The sequence below is a fragment of the Xiphias gladius genome, chromosome 21 (assembly GCF_016859285.1).
Source record: "Xiphias gladius isolate SHS-SW01 ecotype Sanya breed wild chromosome 21, ASM1685928v1, whole genome shotgun sequence".
Classification (NCBI taxonomy): Eukaryota; Metazoa; Chordata; class Actinopteri; order Istiophoriformes; family Xiphiidae; genus Xiphias; species Xiphias gladius.
In genome coordinates this window covers 6,092,412-6,117,947 of record NC_053420.1, presented here as the reverse complement: position 1 = coordinate 6,117,947, position 25,536 = coordinate 6,092,412, and the positions used below count along the sequence as shown (strand labels likewise).

The 25,536-nt window shown below is 38.8% G+C and overlaps 1 protein-coding gene across 1 annotated transcript in view; it reads left to right on the top strand.

Annotated features, from left to right (window-relative positions):
* The window catches only part of stab1 (stabilin 1), a 106,614-nt gene extending 83,410 nt beyond the window's left edge, over positions 1-23,204 (top strand). Inside the window, exons 64-70 of the mRNA XM_040158736.1 lie at positions 516-622; positions 2,971-3,090; positions 6,439-6,573; positions 7,308-7,412; positions 12,269-12,418; positions 15,107-15,211; positions 22,169-23,204. Of these exons, the coding sequence (XP_040014670.1) occupies positions 516-622; positions 2,971-3,090; positions 6,439-6,573; positions 7,308-7,412; positions 12,269-12,418; positions 15,107-15,211; positions 22,169-22,237 (791 nt within the window). The 3' untranslated portion in view covers positions 22,238-23,204. The remainder of the gene's footprint in view (positions 1-515; positions 623-2,970; positions 3,091-6,438; positions 6,574-7,307; positions 7,413-12,268; positions 12,419-15,106; positions 15,212-22,168) is intronic.
* Positions 23,205-25,536: the final 2,332 nt, after the last annotated feature.

Below are 25,536 nucleotides of genomic sequence, written 5' to 3'. Positions count from 1 at the left end.
AAAAAATGAATCAGAAATCAATCACAAAACAAAAAATAAATCATAAAGCGAAAAAACAGCAACTTCACATTTGAGAAGTTGGAATCAAAGAGTGTTTGTTGTTTTGGCTTCATAAATTATTTAAATTATTAATCCGGGTCCATTGGCTAATCAGTTAGTTGACAAATTTTTTCAGCACCAACATAGTTATTTAAATTTTGTGAGTGTTTGTGCTTTAATATGCTTAACAATGCCAACAGATCAGTAATTTATATTATTGTGAAGCAGTGACAAATATCAATCAGTTTGTCCTACTCTACAAAGAACTCCAGAATATTTCAATCTGATGAATTAATAGACGATGTTCACCAAACAACAAAAGAGAGTTGTGACTCAACCTCAGACCTAAAAACGCATAACAAACCAGAGGGGGGACGATGTTGAACTAACAAATAACAAAGTGGTCACTGACAAACAACCCTGACAACCCTAATATGTTAAAAGTACTAGTGATAATAAATGGGTTGTGTGTGCAGACGTTTCATGTGCATGTCCCGCTGGTTACATTGGAAACGGAGACTTCTGTAACGGCGTCCTGACCAGTGTCCTCGCAACATACAGCAACTTCTCCATCTTTTACAAGGTGAGTGTGATAGTTGGACTCTTTTAGATGTTCAAGGATAATTCTGTTTTATTATAACTTGAGTCAGTATTTCCATTTTTTCCCTTAATTCTTCTTAGTAATAATAACACGCAGTGTGCTTGCAAGTACCTGATGAGCATTTTCATTCATGTTGCGCCATCAGTGGCTTATAAGTCAGCCGGTTGTCTACCAGCTGACTAATAACATCCAGTCATATTCATGCAGATTGCACTGCCCTGATAACTTGACACTTCTCAATATTACTCTGCTGATACACTCATACCAGCACCGTTTGCTGCTGCAGCTCGTCCAACACCACAACCTACTCCCTCTGTGCTTTATTTTGGTATTGTAGATTTTAACTAAGATCTAATGTTCATGTGTGTTTGTTAATGGGATTCAACAGGAGCCTTACTGCAGCCGAGATTTTTTAAGAGCTCCCTTATAGACAGGGTTTCTGCAGGGTTCACCAAGTTAAATTTAAGACTTTTTAAGACCTTTTTAATACCACACAGAATGCAAATCAGTACCTGTTTAATGATCGTCCCAGCCAAACTGTGAATGTATGATTAAAACCAGTAGGGACGATAGGCCTGGGATTACCTTTATACCGCTTCTTTCTCCATCACCTTCCAGCAACGATAATTTCTAATGGTATAATTAATTAAATCAATGCAACCTGGACACAGATAAGCAGCAGAAAATGGATGAATGGGTCAGCCAAGTTCATTTCAGTTTTTGCTAAAATCAACATTTGTCCATTATGAGTTGATGAGCTTCCTGCTTACTGTAGCTAGCAGCAGTGACAGTACAGGTCTGATGGTGCCTACTGAAACTCCACAAAAAAGGACTGAACAGCCTCCTTCACAAAGTCCACTATTGGTTTGTAGGCGTATAACATCTCCCAGCAACCAGATACAAAAATATTTTAAAACAAATTTTGCTGTCAACAGCAGGCAAGAGAAAATATTCCAAACTGACATTTTAATACTTTCTAAGGCCTTTTTTCCGAAGAAACTGAATTCAAAGCTTTTTAAAGAATTTTTCAAGACCTGCAGATGCTCTGAAAAAGCAGTGTTTTCAGTGTAAAAACTCTTTCTGACCTAATAACAAGGACGGACAAAACCATAAAAATAAGACCAAAGCTTTAATAAACCACACAACTAATGCTGTCTTCCTTTCTAATCTGAAATTAAACTGTTTTATCAGGATTGTGTAGATATGGTTCGATCAGATTTTATTGACTGTGGCTTGGAAACGTAAGCAAACGACTGCCGTCACATTTTGATTCAAATGTTGTGAAATCCTGGTTGGATTTAATGACTTCACATTTTTCCAACTGAGCCACAGATACTTCAAACTAGTGAGAAAAGCACAGAGGCGAAGAAATCTGTCATGTGAAATAACCAAAACTGTTGTAACTTTGGCTGAAAATAGTGTGAAAATATGTTTTCAGGGCCTCCTCTGGGTTCCTTTGTTACAGAAGGTCTTTTCTTCTTCCAACTTCCAATTGTGGGGCGCCAAAGTGTGAGACTTTTAGACTATAGACACAACATTGTTATCATTTTAATGATTTTATTTAATGAGGCTGAATTCATTATTAATTATCTTCAGATAAAAGCTGGTGTTACATAATTATAAACTTATCTGGAGACATCACTCATTACGTTCAGTGATTAGGACTTTAAAGTGTATTTTGGGATAAAGGTCTTTCTGGCTCTGATCCAGGTGAGTTTCAGCATGGAGCCATTTCCTCTTCATCCTCAAACAAAGTGACGCCTCAGAACAGAACAGAGCGGCACACTTTGTCTCTTCAGTGTCAAACTTGATTCCAGTTTAGTCGTGTACAACAAAAGCAATGACGAAGCAAACGCACACAGTATCAACAGTTGTTTTTCACGTAAAAGCTAGGCAACATCAGATACCATCAAATGTATTGTACAAAGCAGACAACAGAATACAACAAGAAATACAAACTAAATAAGTAAAATAGTAAATAGCCATATATTTATTTTGACATATAGTAGTTCATAGGACAGCGAGGACAGCAGGTCCTTAAAAGTTCACTACCTGTAATCCCAAAAACTAGATGACCTGAATTTACCTGAACCAGGTCCACGCACTCTAATCCACCACAGTGATCTGTTGACCTATATCCCATTGGATCATCTGGTAAAAATTCTACATGACTAAATTTTATGTGTTTGTCTGGTGTTACAGTTTCCAGTTTTTACAAAATATGAGCACGCATCACGAATGACTGGGCAGATTTTAAGTGTTGACATGAAATTGACTGTAAATCTAAATAACTTCACTCTCGCTCTCGCTCTGGCTCTCTCTCTCTGTAGTTGCTGTTGGATTACAGCGACTCGACCTCGGACGGCAAACAGCTCATTGAATTTCTATCTCACAGGAAATCTGAGGTCACACTGTTTGTTCCTCATAATGCCGGCTTCGCCCAAAACCAGGTGATGTACAGCCTCAACACTTCAATAATTACTTATTCATTGCTAAATTAATTAAAATACCAACACTAATTACCATTTTTTGTCACATGATTTCAAGTTAAATGACTAATGATTTTTAATGTAAATAAAACCAATAACTTAAACAGGTTGGACGTATTATAAATTACTACTTTACTTGCCAATCTCTGTATTAACTTAATGGTCAGGTATTTTTGTTATGTTGCATCCTCATGCTAAAATAAAAAATAAATAATCAATAACAATCAATACCCCATAATGACAAAGAGAAAACAGAACTTTAGAAATTTTTGCAAATTTATTAAAAAGGAAAAACTGAAATATTTTTAATAAAATGTCCAAGGTTTCTGAACAAAAGAAGAAAAAACTAAACTTGCATAAAAGTGAAAAAAATACAAACTTAAAATGTACCCCAGACACAATCATTGACACCCTTCACTACTACTTGGCTGCAGAACCTCTGGCAACAATGGCGGCCTCTAAACGTTTCTTGTAGCCTTACAGAAGCTTTTTGCACCTGTCTGCTGGTAGTTTCTGCCACTCTTCCACTGCTATACGTTCAGGCTCTTTTAAGTTTGCAGGAGTCCTTTTTGCAACGGCAGATTTCAGCTCTCTCCAAAGGTTTTCAATAGGATCAAAGTCAGGACTCATTGCTGGCCATGGGGTCCAAAGAACTGCCTGCAGGGCTCAGAGACTGGATTTTCTCAAGGCACAGATATGGGGAAGGCTACAAAAACAAAAAAAATCTGCTGCTCATCTCCAGAATGCAGCAAGTGGCCTCCATAAATCTTCAACGGAGGAAGTTTGGAACAACAGGGACTCTTCCTAGATCTGACCATCTGGTGAAACTGAACAATCAGGGAAGAAGGGCCTTGGTAAGAGCGATGACCAAGAACCTGATAGTCACTGTGGCTGAGCTCCAGAGACCCTGTGTGGGAGAAACTTCCAGAAGGATAAACATCACTGCACCAATCTGGGCTTCATGGCAGAGTGGCCAGACGGAAGCCTGTCTTAAATGAAAGAAACATGAAAGCCAATTTGGAGTTTGCAATAAAGCACCTCTCAGACTGTGAGAAACAAGATTCTGTGGTGTGAAAAAAACTAAATTTTAACTGTGTGGCAATAATTCTAATATTCATGTCTGGAGAAAACCAGGCACCTCTCATCACCTGCCCAATACCATCCCAACGGGGAGGCATGGTGGTGGCAGCATCAGGTTGTGGGGGTGTTTGTCAGCAGCAGGGACAGGGAGACTGGTCAGGGTTGAGGGAAAGCTGAAGAGAGCACAGTACAGAGATATCCTTAATGAAAACCTGGTCTGGAGTGCTCAGGACCTCAGACTGGGCCGATGGTTCACCTTCCAACAGGACAATGACCCTAACCACACAGCAATGATAATCCAGGAGTGACTAAGGGACAACTCTGTGAATGTTCCTGAGTGGCCCAGCCCGAACCCTGACTTGAACCCGTTCAAACATCTCTGGAGAGACCTGAAAATGCCTGTCCACCAACAGTCCCCATCCAACCCAACAGAGCTTGAGAGGATCAGCAGAGAAGAATGGCAGAAAGTCCCCAAAGCCAGGTGTGCAAATCTTGTTGTGTCACAACAAAAAAGACTTGAGGCTGTAATCGCTGCCAAAGGTGCATCAACTAAGTAATGAATAAAGGGTCTGAATGCTTATGTAAATGTGATATTTTCAGTTTTTCCTTTTAAATACATCTGCAAGAATTTCTAAAATTCTGTTTCCGCTTTGTCATTATGGGCTATTGAGTATAGTTTAACTAGGGAAAAATGAATTTAAGCAATTTAACATAAAGCTGCAACATAAAATGTGAAAAAAGGGAAGGGTTCTGAATACTTTCTGAATGCACTGGAAGTGTTACCACTCTGGTGGCAATTTTCTATTCAATAAAGCACTTGGAGTCAACTCTTGTCTTTCCGTATGTTTAATTCAGCATCTGCAGATAGTCTCAAGCATACAGAGATCAGAGGTCACGCAGCAATGAGCAGTGTATGGCAATGAGCAAAAAGCACAAAACGTAGTAGAGCATTTATACGCCTTAGTCAGTACAGAAAGGAGCTGTTGCTGTGTAACTTTTCAAAGAGATAAAACACACACATATACCTAGTTTCATTATTTATTGGTGAGAAGGCTGCCTTGTACCAACTGGTTCGTTTCATCCCTGAAGGTCAGGCTGTACCTTTCAGCTAAACAGTGAGCAAACAGTGCATTCCATAGATATTATAACTACAGCTTAACAGGTGAATAGTAAAATGTGAATAGTATTAAAATATTTACACTACACCCATTAATAATTAAGACAAGGAAGGTTCATTTTTATTGTGCATCTCCAAATGAAAGGCAAATGAAATGGCTCTTAACATTAAAAAAAAATTAGAAATACAGGACTAGACAAAATAGAAATAGAAATAAATAGAAATATTAAAATACCATTTTAACAGAAAATTCAAATATTGTAGCACAGAAAAATAAAGGATGACTAATGGAAACATCTGAAGATTTAGAAATATAATTTTGCTAACTGCCTGTCTGTAAGCAAAATTATCATAATTAACAACATTTAAAAAGTTAATACATTAATTTGTTTACTTTTTAAAAATGTAACAAATATATTATTTTTTGAGTAACTTAATAAGTACAATATATTTTACATTTAAATAATACATATATTAACCTTTAAAGTACAGTTACAGTAGGTCTGTTAGGTTGAAATTAATTAGTATTATAATAGTATAACTGCAAGAATTTAAAATACACAAGTTAATCTAAAATCAACAGTTACCGATACATATTGTTATAGCCATTCTTACAAAAGAGAAATATTTGTAAATACTGTAATTAGTATTTTGTATTATTTAACTTTTTGATTATAACAAGGTCTATATTTCCAGTAACCAATAATGGAGTCATATTTCTGGTTTAATTCATTAATATTTAGAACAAGTCACCTCTATGTTTGTTCGCCAGTTTAGATGAAGATATTGGGCCTGGACAGTACACAAGTATTTGAATGTTTTTAATGTTTTATTGTATTTTGTAACCATCTTTCATTTTATATTTACTCTAAGTAAAGGATTAAAACAAAGAATGTGGACTACAGAGTTTTAATGAACTATGAGTCACCTAAGTGTTTGGATTTTCAAGAAACAGACAGATCCATACTAAAACATATTAACTACCGCATATTAACCTGATGAAGTTTTTATCCTTTAGAACCGAAGTATTTAAATCAGATCACCCACAGGTTCAAACAGATGGAGCTGTCGGTGAAATCTAATCTGTTTCTATTCTGTGTTTGTGTGTTTAGACTCTGTCTGGTAGAGATCTTGAGTATCACATCTCAGCCAACCACAGCAGACGACCATTCAAGGATCTGGGACATGATGAAGTCATCGCGTCGCGGCTCGGGTTCAACCTGACTGTTACCCATGGCAGCAACGAGGTCAGAAAAACAAACAAACAGACCAACACACATACATACAAGAATAGTTAACAGAAGCTTTATAGATCACTTATAAACCTTTAATAAGAACAACTTTTGGGTTGCCAGGTTGTGGAAAATCCTCCCCCAGCATGACACTTTGCTAGCACTTAAATTTGTAAGGGAGACTCTCCAAACCTTCAAGTCTGCAGTTATGAAATGTTAGTAAGCCGTAAATGAAGGGTGATGGGTTTATCAGTTTTTAATAAGCCATCAGTAAACGTTAGTCAGTCACCTATAAATGTTAATAAACCATAAATAAAGGGTTCTACAATAATTCATCAAGTTTGTAGTTATAAATGTTTGAGAAGGAGTTTGTAAATGGATTTTGGTCCAGACGAAGGTTTCATGCTGGAGGAGGATTTTCTGCAACCTGGCAACCCGAAAGTTGTTCTTATCAATGACTTATAACTGATCTATAAAACATTAGTAAACTATTTATTAACCATTGCTAAAGCCATTAATTACTGTTTATGAACCCTTTATAAATGGTGCCGTATGAGAAACTGGTGCCATTCAAGATAGCTTCTCCTATGACGACATTGCGTGTTTTACTGTATTGTCCATCATTATCTGTTTGTACACCAGCCTCTACCTATGGGTGTCAACAGGAGGAGTTATAGTAGTTGACAGATACATTAACAAAATTATTATCAAATGTTTATATATTTGTTATTTTGAACGGTCGCCCTCAGAGCTGTAAACTGGTGAACAAGCGGCTGCTGTTGGAGTGGGACATTCCCGCCATAAATGGGATCATCCATGTCATTGAGGCCCCGCTGACAGCGCCCCCACCGGTGGTGAGTGGTTTACATATATATATATACATAATATACTTTTTAAAAAAACTTTTTTCTTCTTTTTTTTTTAAAGTGAAGGCTCAGTATGTCCCATCATTGCTGGGATAAAGTTAGTAGTAAAAGTAGAAAGCCCAAAAATAATTTCAGATTGGCCTTAAAAACACTTTCTCTTCATCAATACCTCACCTGGGTGGAGAATGAAAACATGTTTTCATTTCATTTCTATTCAGGTTTTTTAAATTGATAAATTGAAAACAAATAAACACGCAGATGGAAATATACTTATATCTCTTGGACTGTGCTGATATGAAGCAGTGTGGTGATAAAGGGAATTACAGCAAATTCTCATAAACCGATATTCAAACAGTGACAGCCTCAATAGTTGGGGACGTGGCTAGCACAGTCAAAGGACAAGCCGCTGATACAGGCCAGGTAAAAAATATTGAGGGAATTACCTGTAGTCTACTACAACAGCTCGGATGGTAAATTTAGTATAATGTACTTCTCCACAGCACAAATTCATCAGTACAACAGTCATGTTCTACTTACACTCTGGAGTTTCTCCTTTCTAGCAGAAATAATGTGTGATATCACACTCAAGTCTCTTGAAGTGTAGGTGACGAGAGGGAAGGCATCATTTAGGAAAGACTCTTTATGTCTGTATTATTACGTCAGTTTAATTTCGTTCTTACTGTACGGTCCTGCTCTGACCCTCAGCAGCAACATTTTAAGTTTAACAGAGGGATTATTTTATTCTCGTAAAATCTACGTGCTCCAAACTGAAATTTTATTCATCATAAATTGACTTTTTTTTCCTTCATAAGCCCGTTAACAATGAGATGAAATGTTTTCCTGTATAGTGAACTATTGAAGTTCTGACCACCAGCCGCCAGGAAACGCCATGGTGACCTTGTCTTTCTCTCTGTTCTTGCTAGGCAGCACTTGTAGCAGAGAGCAGATGGCTGCGTCTAGTTTCTTGGCAAAGTTGTCAGGAAATGAAGACATTTCCATCCTCATAACATCACAACTAATCAGTATTCATGATGTGAGAACGAGATCACAACAGTTTAATCTGAAACCTTTGGCTAATAATTATTTTTGTTCCCCCAGATGACTAATGCTAAGTGCTCCGCTTATTTCCTCTTGTCCTCGTCCCCCTCCACGAACTGACTGTGGAACGGGTCAGTTTAACAAAGTTGGATCTCAGATACACCCCTGGGAAAATTACATATTTTGTAGATTTTGTGGTTTTTGAAGTGAAAAGAAATAAATACAACCTCTGCAGCAAACAGACGTCCGAAAAGGGCACGTCTTCAAATGTTAATGCACCGGTACTTTTTATTTCATGAAGTTAAATAAAATCAAACAGTAACTAAGGCATGTGCAAAAGTTAGGGCATACTATTACATCTACTGAATAGAGATCTTCATAAGGTTTCAAACTTTTTCTTTTGAACTTAATTTCTTCGACTACATAAAGTGCGAATTGGCGTCTATTGGTGGTTCTGTATTTCGATCCAGTATCTGGTGGAAAAAGAAAGACCCTGCAGCTGTCACTAAAATGTAATGTAACATGTTTCAGACTGATGCTGACGCAGCTCAGCTGCAGGTGACGTCACATTTTGGCCAATATCACAGGTCATGTGGCGACATCCTGCTGTGGTTCAGGAGAAACGGAAATGAATGAGACGTAACTCAAACAGCTGGACTGTACCAGTGGAAAAACCTACATGACCCACTGAGTAAATAATTCAATTAATTATTACACTGCAGTGCATCACTACAGTCCAATACCAAGGACATTTCCATCTGTGTTTTTCGTAGTTTGCATTTACTCTATGCTTGACGTGTCGTACGTTTTTTTTTTTTTGGTCATTTTTTTGCTCTTCGAACAGACTCTGTTTTCTTTGACATCCCTGAAACAAATTTTACAGGATGATACTGTATATATAACAGCGGAGACTAATTCAATCCACTTGATTCAAACCCAACTTCAGAGTTGTGAAACTCCTCATGGCTACACAGTTGGACTCACAAAAGAAGGGAGGGGTCAAGTCAAATCATTTGAGATTAAAGTTTAGTTATTTAAAAAGGCACCATTGGATGAATCTGAAGAAACTAATTATTAAAAAATACTCTGACACACTTGTGTAGGAACAGTTTTAACAGACTGCACATTACTGATACAGTTTGCTAATCAAATAAATTGATATAAACCTGTCTACAGCCTGCGGAAAGGTAAGAATGGGAGAACAAACTGTAGATTTTAACAAACACTCCAAACTCTGTATCTCCTGAATCTTTGTTAAAGATTCTTTATTCTTATTTTGAGCACATTCCCGAGTGTCAGAGCAGAGACACTGTGGGGCCTCAAGGATTAACCAAAAACAGGCCTGAGTGCTGCTGTTTTATGGTCTCCTCCTCTGAACGTCATCACGTTATCACACATCTACACAAGGTCACTGAGTTCTCAACAGCACTCAGCAGCCACTGACACTTTACTGCAGTCTGAACTCACAGCCTTCAATCAGGTAAAACCACAACAAATGGTCAAAATACGGCGTATTAACACAAAAACACCACCTCGGCGTCAAAATAGTTCTCAATCTGGAGAAGTTTCCCTCTCAGTGTGAAAGAGCCAGATCATGTGGGAGTTAAACGCATTTGGTGTAAAACTTAAAAACTTTTTTGGAATCTTGATTTGTACAAAACCTTTTTGACCATGTTGACTCCACCAGGGTGCTTTATTTCATTTAACCACTTTAAATCCAGATCAAAACACTGGCATAAATAATTTATCCTAATCAGGCTAGTACATATTTTTTGGCCAAGTAGACCAATTAAGGAACTCCACCTAACTTTTGCCCTAATAATTTATCATAACTGTAAAACTAACTGTGGTCAAACTTGAGTTAACAATTAAAATTTGTAGTAGTTATAAAATATCTTTGTATAATTTGATGCAAAAATGTTTGTTTTTCTTGTCATATACTTTATCTGTAATGAATTCCTTATAATGTTGGTTAAACTGTTAAAACAAGCATCTGTCTCTTAGGGGTCAACCGATTATCGGTCTTGGCCGATTATCGGATCTGATATGCAGCATTTTTTATCATGATCGGGATTTTTATTTTTTTTACCCGATTGCTGATTTTGAAAAAAATTAACTTAAAAATGCGTTACTTTGGTTCTGATGCAGCCGCCCCTGTTTGTCTGTGGTCACCACTCTGTGGTCTGATGTGATCTGATTGGTTACACATCACGAGTAATAGCCAATCAACACTAAAGGCTACTGTGCCACGGATGGGCACAGAGGAAGGCATTTGCATTGCATTTGGTTGCAACAAACATCATAATCCTCAGGTCTATTTCAATGATGACAGGCATGCCCAGCTTCCCAGGTTCACCGAAGATGTCTGAATAATGCACTTTGTTGCAGTGATATAGAGTCAACTATAACGAGATAACATAGTTCGTTTATGTAGCGATGGCTACGTTGGTGCCAGGGCAACTGGAACTTATTTTAGCTACCATATTGCGAACATAACATTACTCGCCTGTATGAATTGGTATTTTTAAGTCTTATAGGTAGCCGATGGTCATAATAACGTAAGCTAACGTTGAGTCTTGTAGAGCTAACTTGAATGCGATAGCTAATGTCGAGAGGCTCATTTGTTGATCCATATTTTAGCCATCTGACTAGCGAAAAAGTTGATAGGCTATATAACGTAATTTTTTGCACGTAATTTACTAGGGCCGGCCGTACTCTCAGTCTCAGCCCACAACAACTAGTAAAGTTACTGAAGTGTGTCCTGACGCTGTCTCTTACTCTGTTTCTTGTAGAGAGGTGCAGGATATAGAGACTTTAGACATAATAGAACTGCATCTAAGGCCTGTGTTAATCCATACAAGGGCTGCATGGATGGTTTAATCCCTCATTATAGGTGGATGCACAAAAAAAAGTGCAGTATGGGAGTATTACACTTATCCTGGGAACACCAGGGAAGGCAGTCTGCAATACGTACAGCTGTTTTGTTTATTTATTTATTTTACTCAAATTTTCAGTTAACTTTATAAGAAATGCTGCTGAGAGCTCCCTGCACTTTTTGTGCATTAAGATAATGTTGAAAAGTTCTCTTTAGATTCAATATATGCTTAAAGGCATTTCAGCAAAGTTTTGTATTGATTTTTTTGTGAGGCTAAATTTTGACAAAAAGATTTTGATTTCTTCTGCAACTGTATATGGGTTCCAAATATCGGTTATCGGTCTCCTTGATCACTGATCTAATATCAGTTGACCTGTACTAGAGATAGTTTTTCAGCCTCACATGTGTTTGAATGGAACTGACGATAAAAACAGATTGTCTTCCTCGCCCTTATTATATTATTATTCAGGAAACACATTAAAAGAGGATAAAATCAAATGGAGAAAGTCATCCATGGCTCTTTTGTCAATCTGACCTACAGATCCACTATTGTAGATAAAGAACCTGAACGATTCCCGGATCAAGCGGGGATTGAGGAGCCAGGAACGGTCAAATAAGGGGACGGGGGTGTTCCTGTGGACATGTGAACAGGATCATTGGTCCTGTGGGTCTTCTGATTGGAACTTTAACATTAATTAATCACTTTAACTGGTTGAGATTTTATCTTCCTCTGGGGAAATAACGCTGGTGGTAACGACCTGGTACAGAGAGTCACATCTCCATGGCAACAGCTACACTTTGCTGCACTGTTGCCATGGCAATTAGAGCTGGACAGATAAAGAGTGAGTGTGTATGTGACATCCTGTGGTGAGGATTAAAAGGTTTTATGTGATATTCTCACGTGTGTCTTTGTCGTACCTGTCACCTTCAGATCTCCCACGATGCTTCCCGAAGCCACGCCCACTCCAGCGGCACGGCGTCGGCCATCTTGGTGTCGGTTTTGTTGGCATGTGTGTTGGCTGCGCTCGGCTACTATGTCTTCAAACACAAGACCGATGCTTTCCGCTTCCACTACTTCCAAGTGAGACACACACACACACACATGCATGCAAACACACACATACAAACACAGAGTGGCGGAACTGGTGTGAGCTGATTATGTTCCCAGTATGTGCTGATGCTGAATTTGGCTGAGAAGTGACACTGTTTGTAGATGTAATCGTTTTTTCAGTGGCATTTTAATGAGTACATGAATTAATTAATTACCATATTATAAGACGCATAGGATTATAAGATTTTGAGCCTTTCTGAGGACAAAAAAACACTTTTACAGTCGTAATGTTGGGAAAGTTTCTCTGCGATACCATTATATCCAAGGATAAGAGAGTCCTCATCATCGAAGCTTTTTCTCTTTTATAATATAAACATAAAATACGGTAATACGTAAAAGCACATTTGTTTATCTTGTCTATCAGTCACAGACTCTCACTCTCTCCAGTCAAGTCTTTTTGAGATCATCATCTTTGCCAGCTGTAATTCTTGGCTGTTGGATAGATTTTCTCACTGGTTCATTTCTGCACTAAAGACGTCGGGAGAAATAAGAACTTGTTCTCAGTCGTCATTAATTTATGTCCTCGACAGAAAACACATTACCTGGCCCTTCAGAAACTCCTGCAGGTTCAAATGTGTTTACAAAACACTTCAGGGCTGACAGACTCTGAAAGACTTGCCATAAGCAGACAGCTTAGAAACATTAAGGCTACAAACAACCCTTAATTCAACACTCCGTGTAGTTACACTGGTGCTCTCTCTATTCAAAAAGAATATCTGATTTTGTGAACACGTAATTGTTTAGTCCTCAAATATAAGACAACCCCCACTATTTCTAACCTAATTTCCAGAAAAGCATATCATCTTATATTCAGGCCAATATGGTAATTACATTTTAGCCATGCTCACAACGTGACTCCATGGATGGCAATGTCAGTCTGACTGTTGGTCGTTGAGTCTGCCACTTTGGTCCAGACTGAAAATTTCAACGACTACTCAAACTGAAATTCTGCACAGAAATTCATGTTTTCTAGATGATGAATCCTAATGACTTTGGTGATCATCTGACTTTTCCTCTTGCACCACGATGAAGTTCACATTTATGTTTTTGAGGTATTATTCTCAAAACCATTGAATCAGTTGGCATGACATTTGGTACACACATTTATGTCCCCCTCAGGATGAATTATTATCACTTCTTAGTATCCCTTTATCCCTCAATGTTTTCTGTAGCACCATCAAGTCAAAATTTTCAGTTTGAAAACTACCGGCTCATGCCACGTTAACGTCACACTGAAGTTACTGTGGTTACCAGTTTCCCACTGGTCAATAGCGTTCACGTCATCATCCAAGTCACAACTATGACTGGGAAAGTCAAATTCTTCTGGAAGCGCAGACAACAAGGTAACAAGACATACATGACTTGGAGCTAAAAAAGTACAGAAGTGCCAGTAAAGTCTGTTGTTAAAAGTAATTAAGGACTGAAATGTAAGAGATATAGATTTATATTGAACAAGCACAGTATTTTGAACCCTCACACATCCAACTCTGCAATAAAACAACCATCACTCCTTGTTATTGCACTTTGTTCATATCACACTCCTGTACAGTCGCCATTAAGGGGTTTTTTAGCAAACAATTTGCTTGTTAGGCCGTATGACGGTGTTTGAAGAAATGTAGCCAACATCAGTGTCTTTCTATTTTTATTTGTTAGCGTTTACTGATTAAGAAAGCTGGAATCTCCAGTAATGAGTGAGAAGCAGTAATACAAGACCGCTATCTGAAAGCGGAAAGCTGCCATCCTGAGTTGTGCGATGACGTGAATGCTCGCAAGTCATAAATGTAGAAATCTTTCCCGTCATAAATCAATAACATCCTGTTTCCAGATGAAGTGGGAAAGATATCACACCTCAGCTATGCACTTCTAGATCGGACAGATTAAATGATAGGTTCACAATATTTTAAGTCTTAAAACAATCAGTCAGATGGTCATATGAACATTGAAACACATTTCGTTTGCTGTTATCATTCCTCCTGTCACCATTGGAAGATTCCTCGAAAGTGATGGGGGTTAAATCAACAGTCGTCGTGCTGTGAGAGAAAGTCACTTTAGTATGAAATTTCTCTCTCTGTTTTACTATCCTACCACCAAAGATAAGCAAAGAAACACTGTCCAGGGAAACACAAAGAGGGAACTTGGTACTAAAAAGACTAACTTTGGAAGATTTCGGCCGACTTGATTTGAGTAACTCAGACTGCTGAAGCCTCATATTAACTTCAGATAAACTTAGTAATATATTTTTGCAAAGAACAAGGACTTTTTGTCCCCCATCACTTCCATTTGAAGCACGTTGGACGGGCATCGTCTAACGGCCAGTTTGAATAGGAGGGATACCCATATGAAGTGAAGAAGTGACTCAGCACTTTAAGGCATTTGGTTCCTTTTTTCCCGCTTATTCAGAAAACAAACTCTTTGGTTTGAAGCCTGAGAGTTTCATGTGGTGTGTGATATCAATTTTACATATTTTACTATCTCAACTGTGAATTTTGAAGCTGTCAAACAGGTTTTAATGTTGGTTTTGTTTGATATTCTAATCCTTGTGTATAAAAAACAAAACAAACAAAAAAAACGTGATATTAATCAGTGATTCAGCTGCCGGTGGTTCACTGTTGCCCTGCTAACAGCTGACAGTGCTTCCTGTTATTTCCTCTGTGACAGAATGAGGGTGAGGACGGTGCAGTGGGAGGCAGGACCAAACCCACACTGGTCTCAATCCCAAACCCCCTGTACAGCGGCTCCAGGGCCTTCAGCGAGCCGTTTGGGGTGAGTTGACCAATCTGAACATTTACGTCAGCAGCAGAGCTGAGCTGCCCACTTCTTTTTAAACTAAACCACTGAGGATCCAGACTAAATGGGCATTCAGATGGAAAACAGCTCTGTGTTAAAACAATGCAAGGGGCTGTGTTGGTGGGGGTGTATTGGTTCAGGCACTGGTGAGAAATTAAATATGAACCAGAAAGTCGAGTTTCAGTAAGAGATCCATGACTTTGCCAAAAAACACTGCACAGCATCTTATATTACTATGAGACAGGATTTTACAGCTCTGGGAAGTTATGACAGTAGTAATTATTTTATCTTTCGTCACAATTTTGAATTAAACAGTATTAGTACAGTGTTTATATTGCAAAATAATCTACCGGGAATGTGCAATTACATGTATTTTAATGGCCACCTAGGCGTCTTGCTGGATGATGTTGCATTGTAGCAAAAGTATAGACAAGTTCAACACGTTTGTGTTGAACCTGGTATTTTTAACCGTCAGTACTGCTGCATGGTCAATATAACACTATATCCATAAAATTTGGTTTAAATTACCTTGAGTGTCATACTTTGGTTGACAAGACGCATCTTTTGTTTCCATTTCATGGCAATTTGTCATATTACTAAGCAGAGATATCCCAAGCCGATCCTTAGAATTGGCCTCGGTGCAGATGCAGGCATATCTTAATGAACCAGTTCAAGATCCTTTCTTTAGTGAGTTTGTCCATCTCAGCCTGCTAGTTTAGCAGCGTTGCTCCCCTTAATGACGGCCAGGCTCTGCACCGCGACCACTTCATTGCATATCTGAGCGAAAATTAGAGTGTGTGTGTGAAATTATTTGTGCACACCAGTTATTGACTCCGAGTTCAGACAAAGAGGTTGGCAAATTATTATTAGCAAAGTTCTGTGTACAAAAGGTTTAAGGTAGCGGTTTCTCATTTGCTTTCACCAGTTAAAATGACTGTTGGCTACAGGTCATACCAGCTGTTGCTAATTAATGTTAATTCTGAGAGTAACTTGATAACAGGCCAAAATGAAAGTTGTCTGGTTTGTGTGCTCTCTGCAAGCCGGTGTTTGTACTCAGCCAAAGTTTGTAGTCATTTGTCAAACTCTCTACGGCAGGTAAGTAAATCAGCCGTTAGATCAGTGAAGATAAAAAAATTTCACACCGTGGTAGAGTAGTGGAGCTTTCTGAGCAGCAAGCTTTGCCATAAATTCAGGTTCGGTAGTAGTGCTGCCTGACGATGAAGGGACAAGGGCATCTACCCACAGCAAGTTCAAGGCCCAAGGAGCAGCGTGCTCCATCCACCAGTACTTTGCCTGGGAAGTGGTCAGCTGCCAGCAGAGATGGAATGAGGTCTGTGAAGGAAAAGTTGGTTTATCATTTCTTCACTTTTGGTGATGCTCCTATGGAAGTTTCAAGGTCTCTTCCAGGGGTCTTAGACTGATGTTTTATGGTTCCTGGGGGGCCTACCTATGGAGCAGCCTGTCACCGTACCATAAATGTTAATACGCCAAGTTTTGCCTGACGGAGCTTCAATTTATGACCAGTGCATGGGCAGAGCGAGAACATTGTTTATGTTTCTGTCTTATTGGATGATGTGTTTGGGTTGAAGTAAAGATGACCAATTGGGACTAAGTTCCTTGTCTCAAGAAACACTATAAAGATGATTGTAAGACTTTGTCTTGATAGACTCTCCTTTGACTTCTTGTGATAAGGATTTGAGTCCTATACTGTAACTTACAATATATTTCACTTTAACCCGATCAGTGTTTTGTGTGTTTAATTGTGTTCAGAGTCCTTTGTAGAAAATCTTCCACAACGGTTCAGAGATTAACTCAATTGGTTTTCGTTTCTCTGTGCCCTCTGCGATCCCGGTAATCCTGAAGTTCCGGCATCCCAAGGTCTGCCAGCTTCTTGTACTGCTCATTGTATCCATCCTGGAGAGCCTTGCGAAGCGACTCGAGAGAAGCTAGCTTGTCGTCGTTTGTATTCACCACTGGTTTTAATGTTGTGGCTGAAGTTTCTTTGCTGACTTCACGCGCGGCTCTCCCAAGCAAGGTGACACTTCCCAGGAGGCAGCGGCTGCCTGGCAACAAGGGTCATCAGCAGGCTTCTCAGCTGATCTGGCAAGCTCACTCCAGGGTTGGTGGAGCGGAGTTGAAGCTGATGATGATTCCTGCAAGCAGGCAGATGTTGGTAGATGATGCAGCCTCTGCTGTTTTTTTTTTGTCAGTTGTGGTTGTAGGCGGGTAGGGCTCTGCTACACTCACTTTCCTTAACTAGACTTGTTAAAATAGTCTTGAAAGTAATTGCGTTACCCAGACGACCAAACTTGCAAAATGCTATGGAAGCGAGACTTACTGATGTACAAAATTATAAAAACTTAGGCTCATTCAGTTTGGTATTGAGTTACAAACTGAGGCTTGTTTCAACTAAAGATCAAAACACAGCTTAACAATGAAAAAAAAAATGTTGCAGGAATACCAGTCTTTAGATAAAATAAAAGGCTTGGTGAGGCTTTACAAGAAAATCTTGAAGGGCAAAGAAAAAAAAATCTAGCCAAAAGTAGAAGTCAAGAGAAGGGCAGAAAAATAAAAAAAAAGGAAGCTAGTGTAAGGGCCAAAAGTGCTGAGGAGCACAGATCAGTCAGCTCTTTTTTTTAATCAAGGTCTAGGCGTGCATTAGGGGCAGAGAATCGGACTTTTGCACCCAAAATGCAAATTGGCTCTAATGGGAATTCACTCCTTTGTTTCAAGGAATGGGGGGGGGGGTGATCTGATCTGGAACCTCTCTTTGTTCCACGGAGATTAACTGAGGCTTCTACGTGCAAAGATCACATACTTCAGTTTATCACCATGGTCAATCAGTAGTGATTCTCAACACAAATTAGTAAAAGTGTTGCGCATTGAATATTAAGGAAAGCGTATGGATCAAACAACACTCTCAGCACAGCACATCAAGGAATTATTCAGAATGGTGTACGGGACCACTTAACTGTTAATATGATTTCAAGCACTATTAATAGATGGACAGGAGTTAACAACTAATTTGATTAACAATATGATAAAATACAGTCTACAGTCAAGTACAATAATTACATTACATTATATAGGATTTACTCATTTGGCAGATGCTTTTATCCAGAGCGACTTACAAGTCAGGCAACTTAGGGTTAGGGGTCTAGCGCGAGGACACAAAAAAGGAATTGCGATATATACATTTTTTCCTTCACCCCTAGTATTTCCCGTATGACATGAAGACGGGCATAAGGCGCCACCATTACATTTCTGCCATAATGGCAGCTCATAAAAACAAACACACCACACAGTATATGTAGACAAAGGAGACAAATTCATTTATTAAAATTACATGAAATTAAAATTATGCTGCGATTAGTCGGAAAGGAGCAATTATTGTCACGATGTGCCAGTATTATCGGTAGCTCCCGAATTCTGTCTGATCAGGTCACATAGTTTATAAAGACAGTTTAATTTAAATGTCCCTTGAAATTGGAAAAATTTGGAAAGAAAATGAAAGTGGGAATATACTGATGTATTTCTGTTTAAGCCAAAAATGTAAATGTGTTGAAATCTGAAAGTTATAAACTTTGTTAATTACGGATAATGATTCATTATATAATACTATATATTTCTTATAAGTTTCAGTACAGATGCAGAGTCTCTTGAATAAAAAAAATTACGTAAATCAAGCAGCTTGTTTCACAAGCTGATCTTTATGCATGTAGAACCAGATTTTTGCTGTTTTTTGTTTAAAAAGTCTGAGTGTCCTCATTATAATAAAAAGCAAATATCTGGACGTGGTTGGACACAAACACTGCTGTGTTCCCACTGTTGTTTACTGTCTGTGAGAGACACTCTGCGGTCTTCACTTTTCTCCGTAGTTTACACATTCCTTCTCTATCAGAGAACAGACTGACTTCACTTTCTTTTCAGCTTTGTGATCTCACTGCTGTCAGAGCCTACGGGATCAGAGTCTAATACAGATCTATAAGGCTCCTTCATACGTGCTGGACTCAGAACCATGCATGCTGCTGTAATGGAAAATTTTAATAGTGTTCACATTTTACTATTCACCTGTTATGTCGTAGTTATGTTAATCTATAGAAAGCACTGATTGCTCACCGCTCCTCTGGCCTTCGGCAATAAAACGATGCCAGGCGATGGCCTTCCTCCCTGCAGCTGCCATGGAACAATTAATATGTGTGTGTCTTATTTCTTTGAACAGTTACACAGCAACCTCTCCCTTCCAGACACTAAAGTGTATAAATGCATACTAAGTTTTGTACTCTTTGCTCATTGCCATGCACCGCTCATTGCTGCGTGACCTTTGATCTCTGTATGCCTGAGACCATCTGCAGATGCTGAATTAAACATACGGAAAGACGAGATATGACGCCTTGTACTATATGGGAAAGAGAGAATTGCCACCACACTGGTTAGAAATTTTGCCCGATTTTCGCTAGCGCTGCAGAACATCACCATGTCACTCTTATTATTTGTCCAGACACAGAGATAAAGATGACATCATGTAGTATGCAACAAACCGAGCTACAAGCTGTAACGCGCAAATTTCCTGAACCCAATGAAGAACAGTCTCAATAGGTATCACACATAGAGTTAAATCACCACTTTCCCACGAAGAAAAGTTTCAAGGAAATTAAAAATGATCCCTCTTGGGAAAATATATAGTCTGAATATCTTAAAAAGCATTATTTAGCAAGATCTGTGGCACACAGTTGTTTTTATGCAGGGCTGAGTAACTTCTAGATGTGACAGAGCTACATCAATCCTACAGAGAATCAAAATTTGCTTGCAAAAAATAGAACCAGTGGAGATAGTAATTTTTTGAAAATGAAAGATTCGAGTAAAAAAAGATCATTTGATTACTGTAACACATTCAGAAAAAACTATTTACATGACAAGTTACAAGTTGCAGATTATCCTCCGGGTTTTCTTGAGTGTTCAGTACAAATTTCAACCCAATCCAGTGAAAAACAAGCGATTGGTGAGGCTTACGAAGAGTCGCAGAAATGATCAAATTCACGTCTGAGGGCCGGACTTCAAAATTCATAATTAAAAAGTACTTAGAGTTGAACTATAGGATTTTGCAAGGTATTAATTCAATAGAAGTTTTCACATTAATTTCTTCAAGAAAATCCATGATGCGAACTGGGAGGCCCTGGGTGAGTTGGTATGGATTGACCCCTAATGAAAACTAGTGTCTGGCCTAAAAAACAGTGCGTATAGGTTTTTATGAAACAGTCTGACATATTGAGGGTAAAACTCATATTGTTAAATTTAAAGTTTTTCAAACAGAACAGGTGTTCTGTGTTTCTCTATTAGCCTTTATTTGCTGTATAGTATATAAGCCCAAAACTGACTGTTGTGAGCTCACTCACACTACGGGAAGTAAAATGTGTCCAACTCGCTGGCAGTCTTTTTGTGCTCCACCCCTGCAGTCACCTGCAGTTCACGTTGACCATCGAGTCAGTCGAAGTCTAAAACAAACGTAGTTAAAGTCAATTTAGAGTCCGCTGTTCAGCCACTGCGGCCGCTGCCTGAGACAATAGGTGGGCTTTTATCCAAATGTAGCGCGAATTTTAAACAAATTTTGAGAAAATCCGCGAAAGAAAATGCTAATTAATGCATGTTTCAATCCGCTACTGTTAATGCAAATAAAAGGAATTGGTTCATCGAAATAAACAGTCGGTGGCGCTAATTTTCCAGTCGGGTGCCATTAAACCATTGGAGACAAGATGACGTAAGTAACAGCGCGGCAGTCAAACTGTTGTTTTCGTCTCCTCAGTGGCAGTTTTACCCACGTGCTTCATGTACGTTATGATTTATTCACTAAGTCAATTTCTTGCACTTTGTTGTATTTTGTTTTTAATCGACAAAAAATAAATGTTGAGGCTACAGCCAGCAGTGGGTTAGCTTAATCGTTTAGTCAATGAAATATAAAAAAAAAATGTCAAAAGTGCCCATCATAACTTTGCAGGGCCGGAAGTGACGTTGTTGTGTTCAACCAAAAGTGCAAATGTTATACAGTATGACAGTATAACAGAGGAAAACTGGAAATCTTCTCATTTGAGAGGTTGGAATCAGAGATTATTTGGCTTTTTTTTTTTTTTTTTTTTTACATTTGTCGATTATTTTTCTGTTGATTGACTAATCGGTTAAATGACTAATTGTTTCAGCTCTAATCTGTACAAAAAAAACCTGATGTGTAAAAACAACAGTTCACAGTTTTATAGGTGGTTTTTTTACCAAACAATTTCTTGGCCAGACGCAGTAACTTCCCAGAGTCTCTGCTGTTTGCCTGACAACTGCTCAGAGCCAAGAAATGGTCTTTCCAAATCCCCCGTAAAATGGCAAATTGTTGTTTGTAGATTTTGGTTTTTGCCCGGATTAAAAAAACAAAACAAGATATAACGTGTTAATTGGTGAACTTTTTAGAGGCGCTGGTGGATGGGTTTTATTACCTTTCACAGAGCCAGGTTGGATATAACTCTGCTAGAAAGCAAATAAGCGAATTTCCCAAAATGTGTTGCTTTAGGGACATTTTGACCTTTGAATCTTGTTATTTGTTGTCCCACAGCAGGTTCTTTCCACTCTTTCAAACAAACTCAATCGACAGTTTGAATCCCAGGCTTCACTCTTTGAATTAACTGTTTTTTCACTGAGCAGAAAGGCTTTCTAGAGGCCATAGCCTCTCTATGAAATTACAACGGTCAAACGTGAAGAGAATCACAAAGTCCAGACCACTTCCTTCACTCTGAAGTTCAGCAGGAGGCGTACTGCCTGGTGGGATGAATATGGGAATGGCCATAAATATTCATGTTAATTGACCAAAAGTATGTGGACAGCCCTTCACATACTTAAGTTTACTTTTGGTGTTGGTTTCCTGCTTTGATCATTTTTTTCTGCTTCTTACAGGACAACAGTCAGGGGGCCGAGCCAGAAGAACCTGAAGAACCTCCAAAGATTTTGGACTTGGACCAGTAAAACCAGTTGAACCAGTAAAACTGGAGGTGTCTGTTTACAAACCACAGTAACCTGTTGGCTGTATCATGGTTCCGCTTTTTTTTTTTTTTCAGTTTACTTAACCCAGTTGGTCTCTGGGAGGAAAATCAAATCAGTATTTTTATTAGCAATCAGTCAAATGATTCTGTGTAATGTGAAAGTGTTTCTGGTAGCTGGGAAGCCACCCGAGAATTATAAACAAACGCAATGGCTCTATGGTGATTTTTAGGCTGTTTTAGCTCCTACTTTTGGTTTTATGGTTTTACTGTATGGCTCAGTCTCAGCAGACAGCATTGGACTTACATTCATTAGTTGGAAACAAACATGACTCCAATGGGACGATGATATTGCTCTGTGTCTACTGGATATGGAAGTAGGTTTGCCAATACGTTAGCCACAGCGGCTTCATGCTTTTATTGTAATAAATAAATATCTTTGTTACTGATTCTTCTATGATGGACAAAAGCTCTGAGACGAAGAGCTTGGCACACACACAGCCTTAAGGTATTTTTGACCACTAGTGAGCAGAAAAGCCCTAAAAAAAACAAAATGCAATGGGCATATAATTTATTTTTTTTTAACAGGCTTATGGCTAACATTTCAGCACACACAACATTATCAACCCACTGGAGTTGTGTTTATTTCCACCTGAGTCTAATATTCACTCTCCTTTTGACTCTTATTTGTTCTCCACCAACTGCTGAGAACCGTGTCTGGCTCTTAAGCTGGTAAATGCTCCAATTTTTTCACCAGCGAGTCTCTAACTGTGTCCGTCTGCTGAGCTGAGAGCAGCTGGTTTTGTAAGTCCAGAGAAAAAAAAAAAACCCTGCATAGAGATACAGAGTTGGTTGTTAATTCAAAGACAAATCCTGATTTATCTTGTTCCTCTGCAGCTCAGATGTTGTCCAAAAACTATTAAACACACATCAGTGAGACGCACTGTTGCACTGGGTGATATGTTTCTTCATCACCATGAACATATACACACACTATAGTTTATTAATTCACACACCTTCCTGCTGCTGTAAACACTCTCTAGCATCAAATGTGAATAAATCCGAAGCCTCATCCTTTAACTCACTCAGAGAGAAACTGGCTGAAAATTAAACACAAAGTACTGTCACACTGGAGCAGCTGCATTTCCTCAAACAACCAAATGTCCCCTATTGTTTAAAATCACAACCTCTGAGAAGACATTAAACTCCATCCATCTGGCTGTCTGCTGCTTTTTTATGCCTCTGCGCTGTCGACAGCCGTGGCCCGAAGCAGTATGTTCGTCTGTGCCTTCATCTGTCCCATTCTTTTGAATGCAACTCATCAGGAAAGCCTGCAGGGAATTTCATTACATCTGGCGCAAACGTTCACTTGGACTCCAGGATGAACTGATTAGAACTTGATTGTCAAAGGTCAGAGGGCAAGGTCACTTTGCCCTCACAGAACACGTTTTTGGCCATAACTCAAGAATTCATACGCTAATTATGACATAATAGCCCTAATTCCTTTAATTAAATTCCTTCAAAGTCTTCACTTGATATATTAGTACTCATATGACTCTGGGCAGACATGGATGTAAACTGCAACTTGACTGGTTGGTGGAGGCAAACAACCACCAGGCAGTAATTCTAGTTTTGTTGTCAGTCACTGACGGTGTTGTATTTCAGCAGTGAGGCTCTGTGAATGTGCCGGTTTTGTCAGAAAACATTTAAATGACATAAGAGGCGTTGTGGAGGAAATCACTGCGGGGTCTTCCGACACCGGCGATACCCCCGACCGTCACAAGCCTCAAAGACGGAAGATGATCTGACACCGTCATGGGCGATGACTGAGAGGAAAAAAAAACAAAAACAAAAAACAGTTGTTGCGATGTTTTTATTGACTGCACCCACATCACCTGAGAACAAAGGAACCACAATGATCCAGCGTCAACTAGTCATGACAGGCCTTACTCACCTCCAAAATCAATGTGCAGTCATGCACAAACACACGCACAAACAGAAATTTAAAAAAAGGTTTTTTCCAAACACGTAAACATGTTTTGACCCAGAATTAAAATTTCTGCTTTGTGAAACCGAAAGTCATTGCACTGTGATATCGGACTGAACTGATTGATATCACAGTGCAATGACTTTCAGTTCCACGAAGCAGAAGTTTTTATTCCGGAGGTTGAAAGTGATGGATGCAGTGAAACAAAAAACACAAGATCTAATGCTGTGTCCCTTTGTTAAAATGCATAATTTTTTGCAGAGAGTTACATGACAAGAATCGATGTCACCCTCCAGTCTTTCCGTTAAATATCAAGCTACAGCCAGCAGCTGGTTATCTTAGCTCAGCATCAAGACTGGAAACAGGGAAACAGCTAGCCTGTCTCTGTCCAACATTTACAAAATCTGTCTATGAACTACACACCTGTAAAGCTCAATAACTAACATGATATTTAGTGCGTTTTAATCCGCACAAAAAAAAGTGTAAGAAACAAAAATGTGCTTTTCGCTTAGTTAATTAAAAAACCTACTGCTTTTCTGGGCTGTGCCATTATCTACGAGTCCAACAACTTCACCTTGAGAAAAAACTAAATTCATGGGACTCTGCTCCATGAAGTCAATGTCACTTTTAATCTCCATAAAATCCTCATGTTCATCCTACACCCTGAGCAGCATGCTGATGAAAGACGGACCAGTCAACCAAAAGTACCAGAAGTCATTTAATAAAGAGACTTGCTGTTTTTCCCCCGTTTTATCATCATAAACAGAATATATCTGGTTTTAAACTGTTGACGCTTTGAAATTTTGGTGGATATTTTCAGTATTCTCATAAGTGTTTATTTTAAAAAACGAGATTAAATTTGTGTTCAGACAGAACGTGAAGTAGATTTTAGAGGCAGCACGACTGCAAAAAAAAAATCAAAGGAAAGATAAGAGTTGGCAGAGTTAGACTCAACTTGAAAATTTTTCAACCAGCTCTTAAAAACTGTGCTGAACTTGGGGCTTTATGAACCTGTTTCATAAATGTATAGAGATGAGAGGGAGAGGAGAGAGTCTGGAGGGAAATAAATAGAGTTTCTGGTGAGTTCAGAGATCAGTCAGAGGGTGCGCTGAATTAACACACAGACATGGTTGGTGTGTACATTATTAGCTAACTTAATCCTAACATCTTTACAGTCAATACATTTGCTGTTTGGGGCGATCAACACAGACTGCACAAACTGTCATGATTGGAGTTTGGGGCAACAGGGAAGGAACCCAAATGCAGACACACAGACAGATGGCAGAAACTGGAGTGCC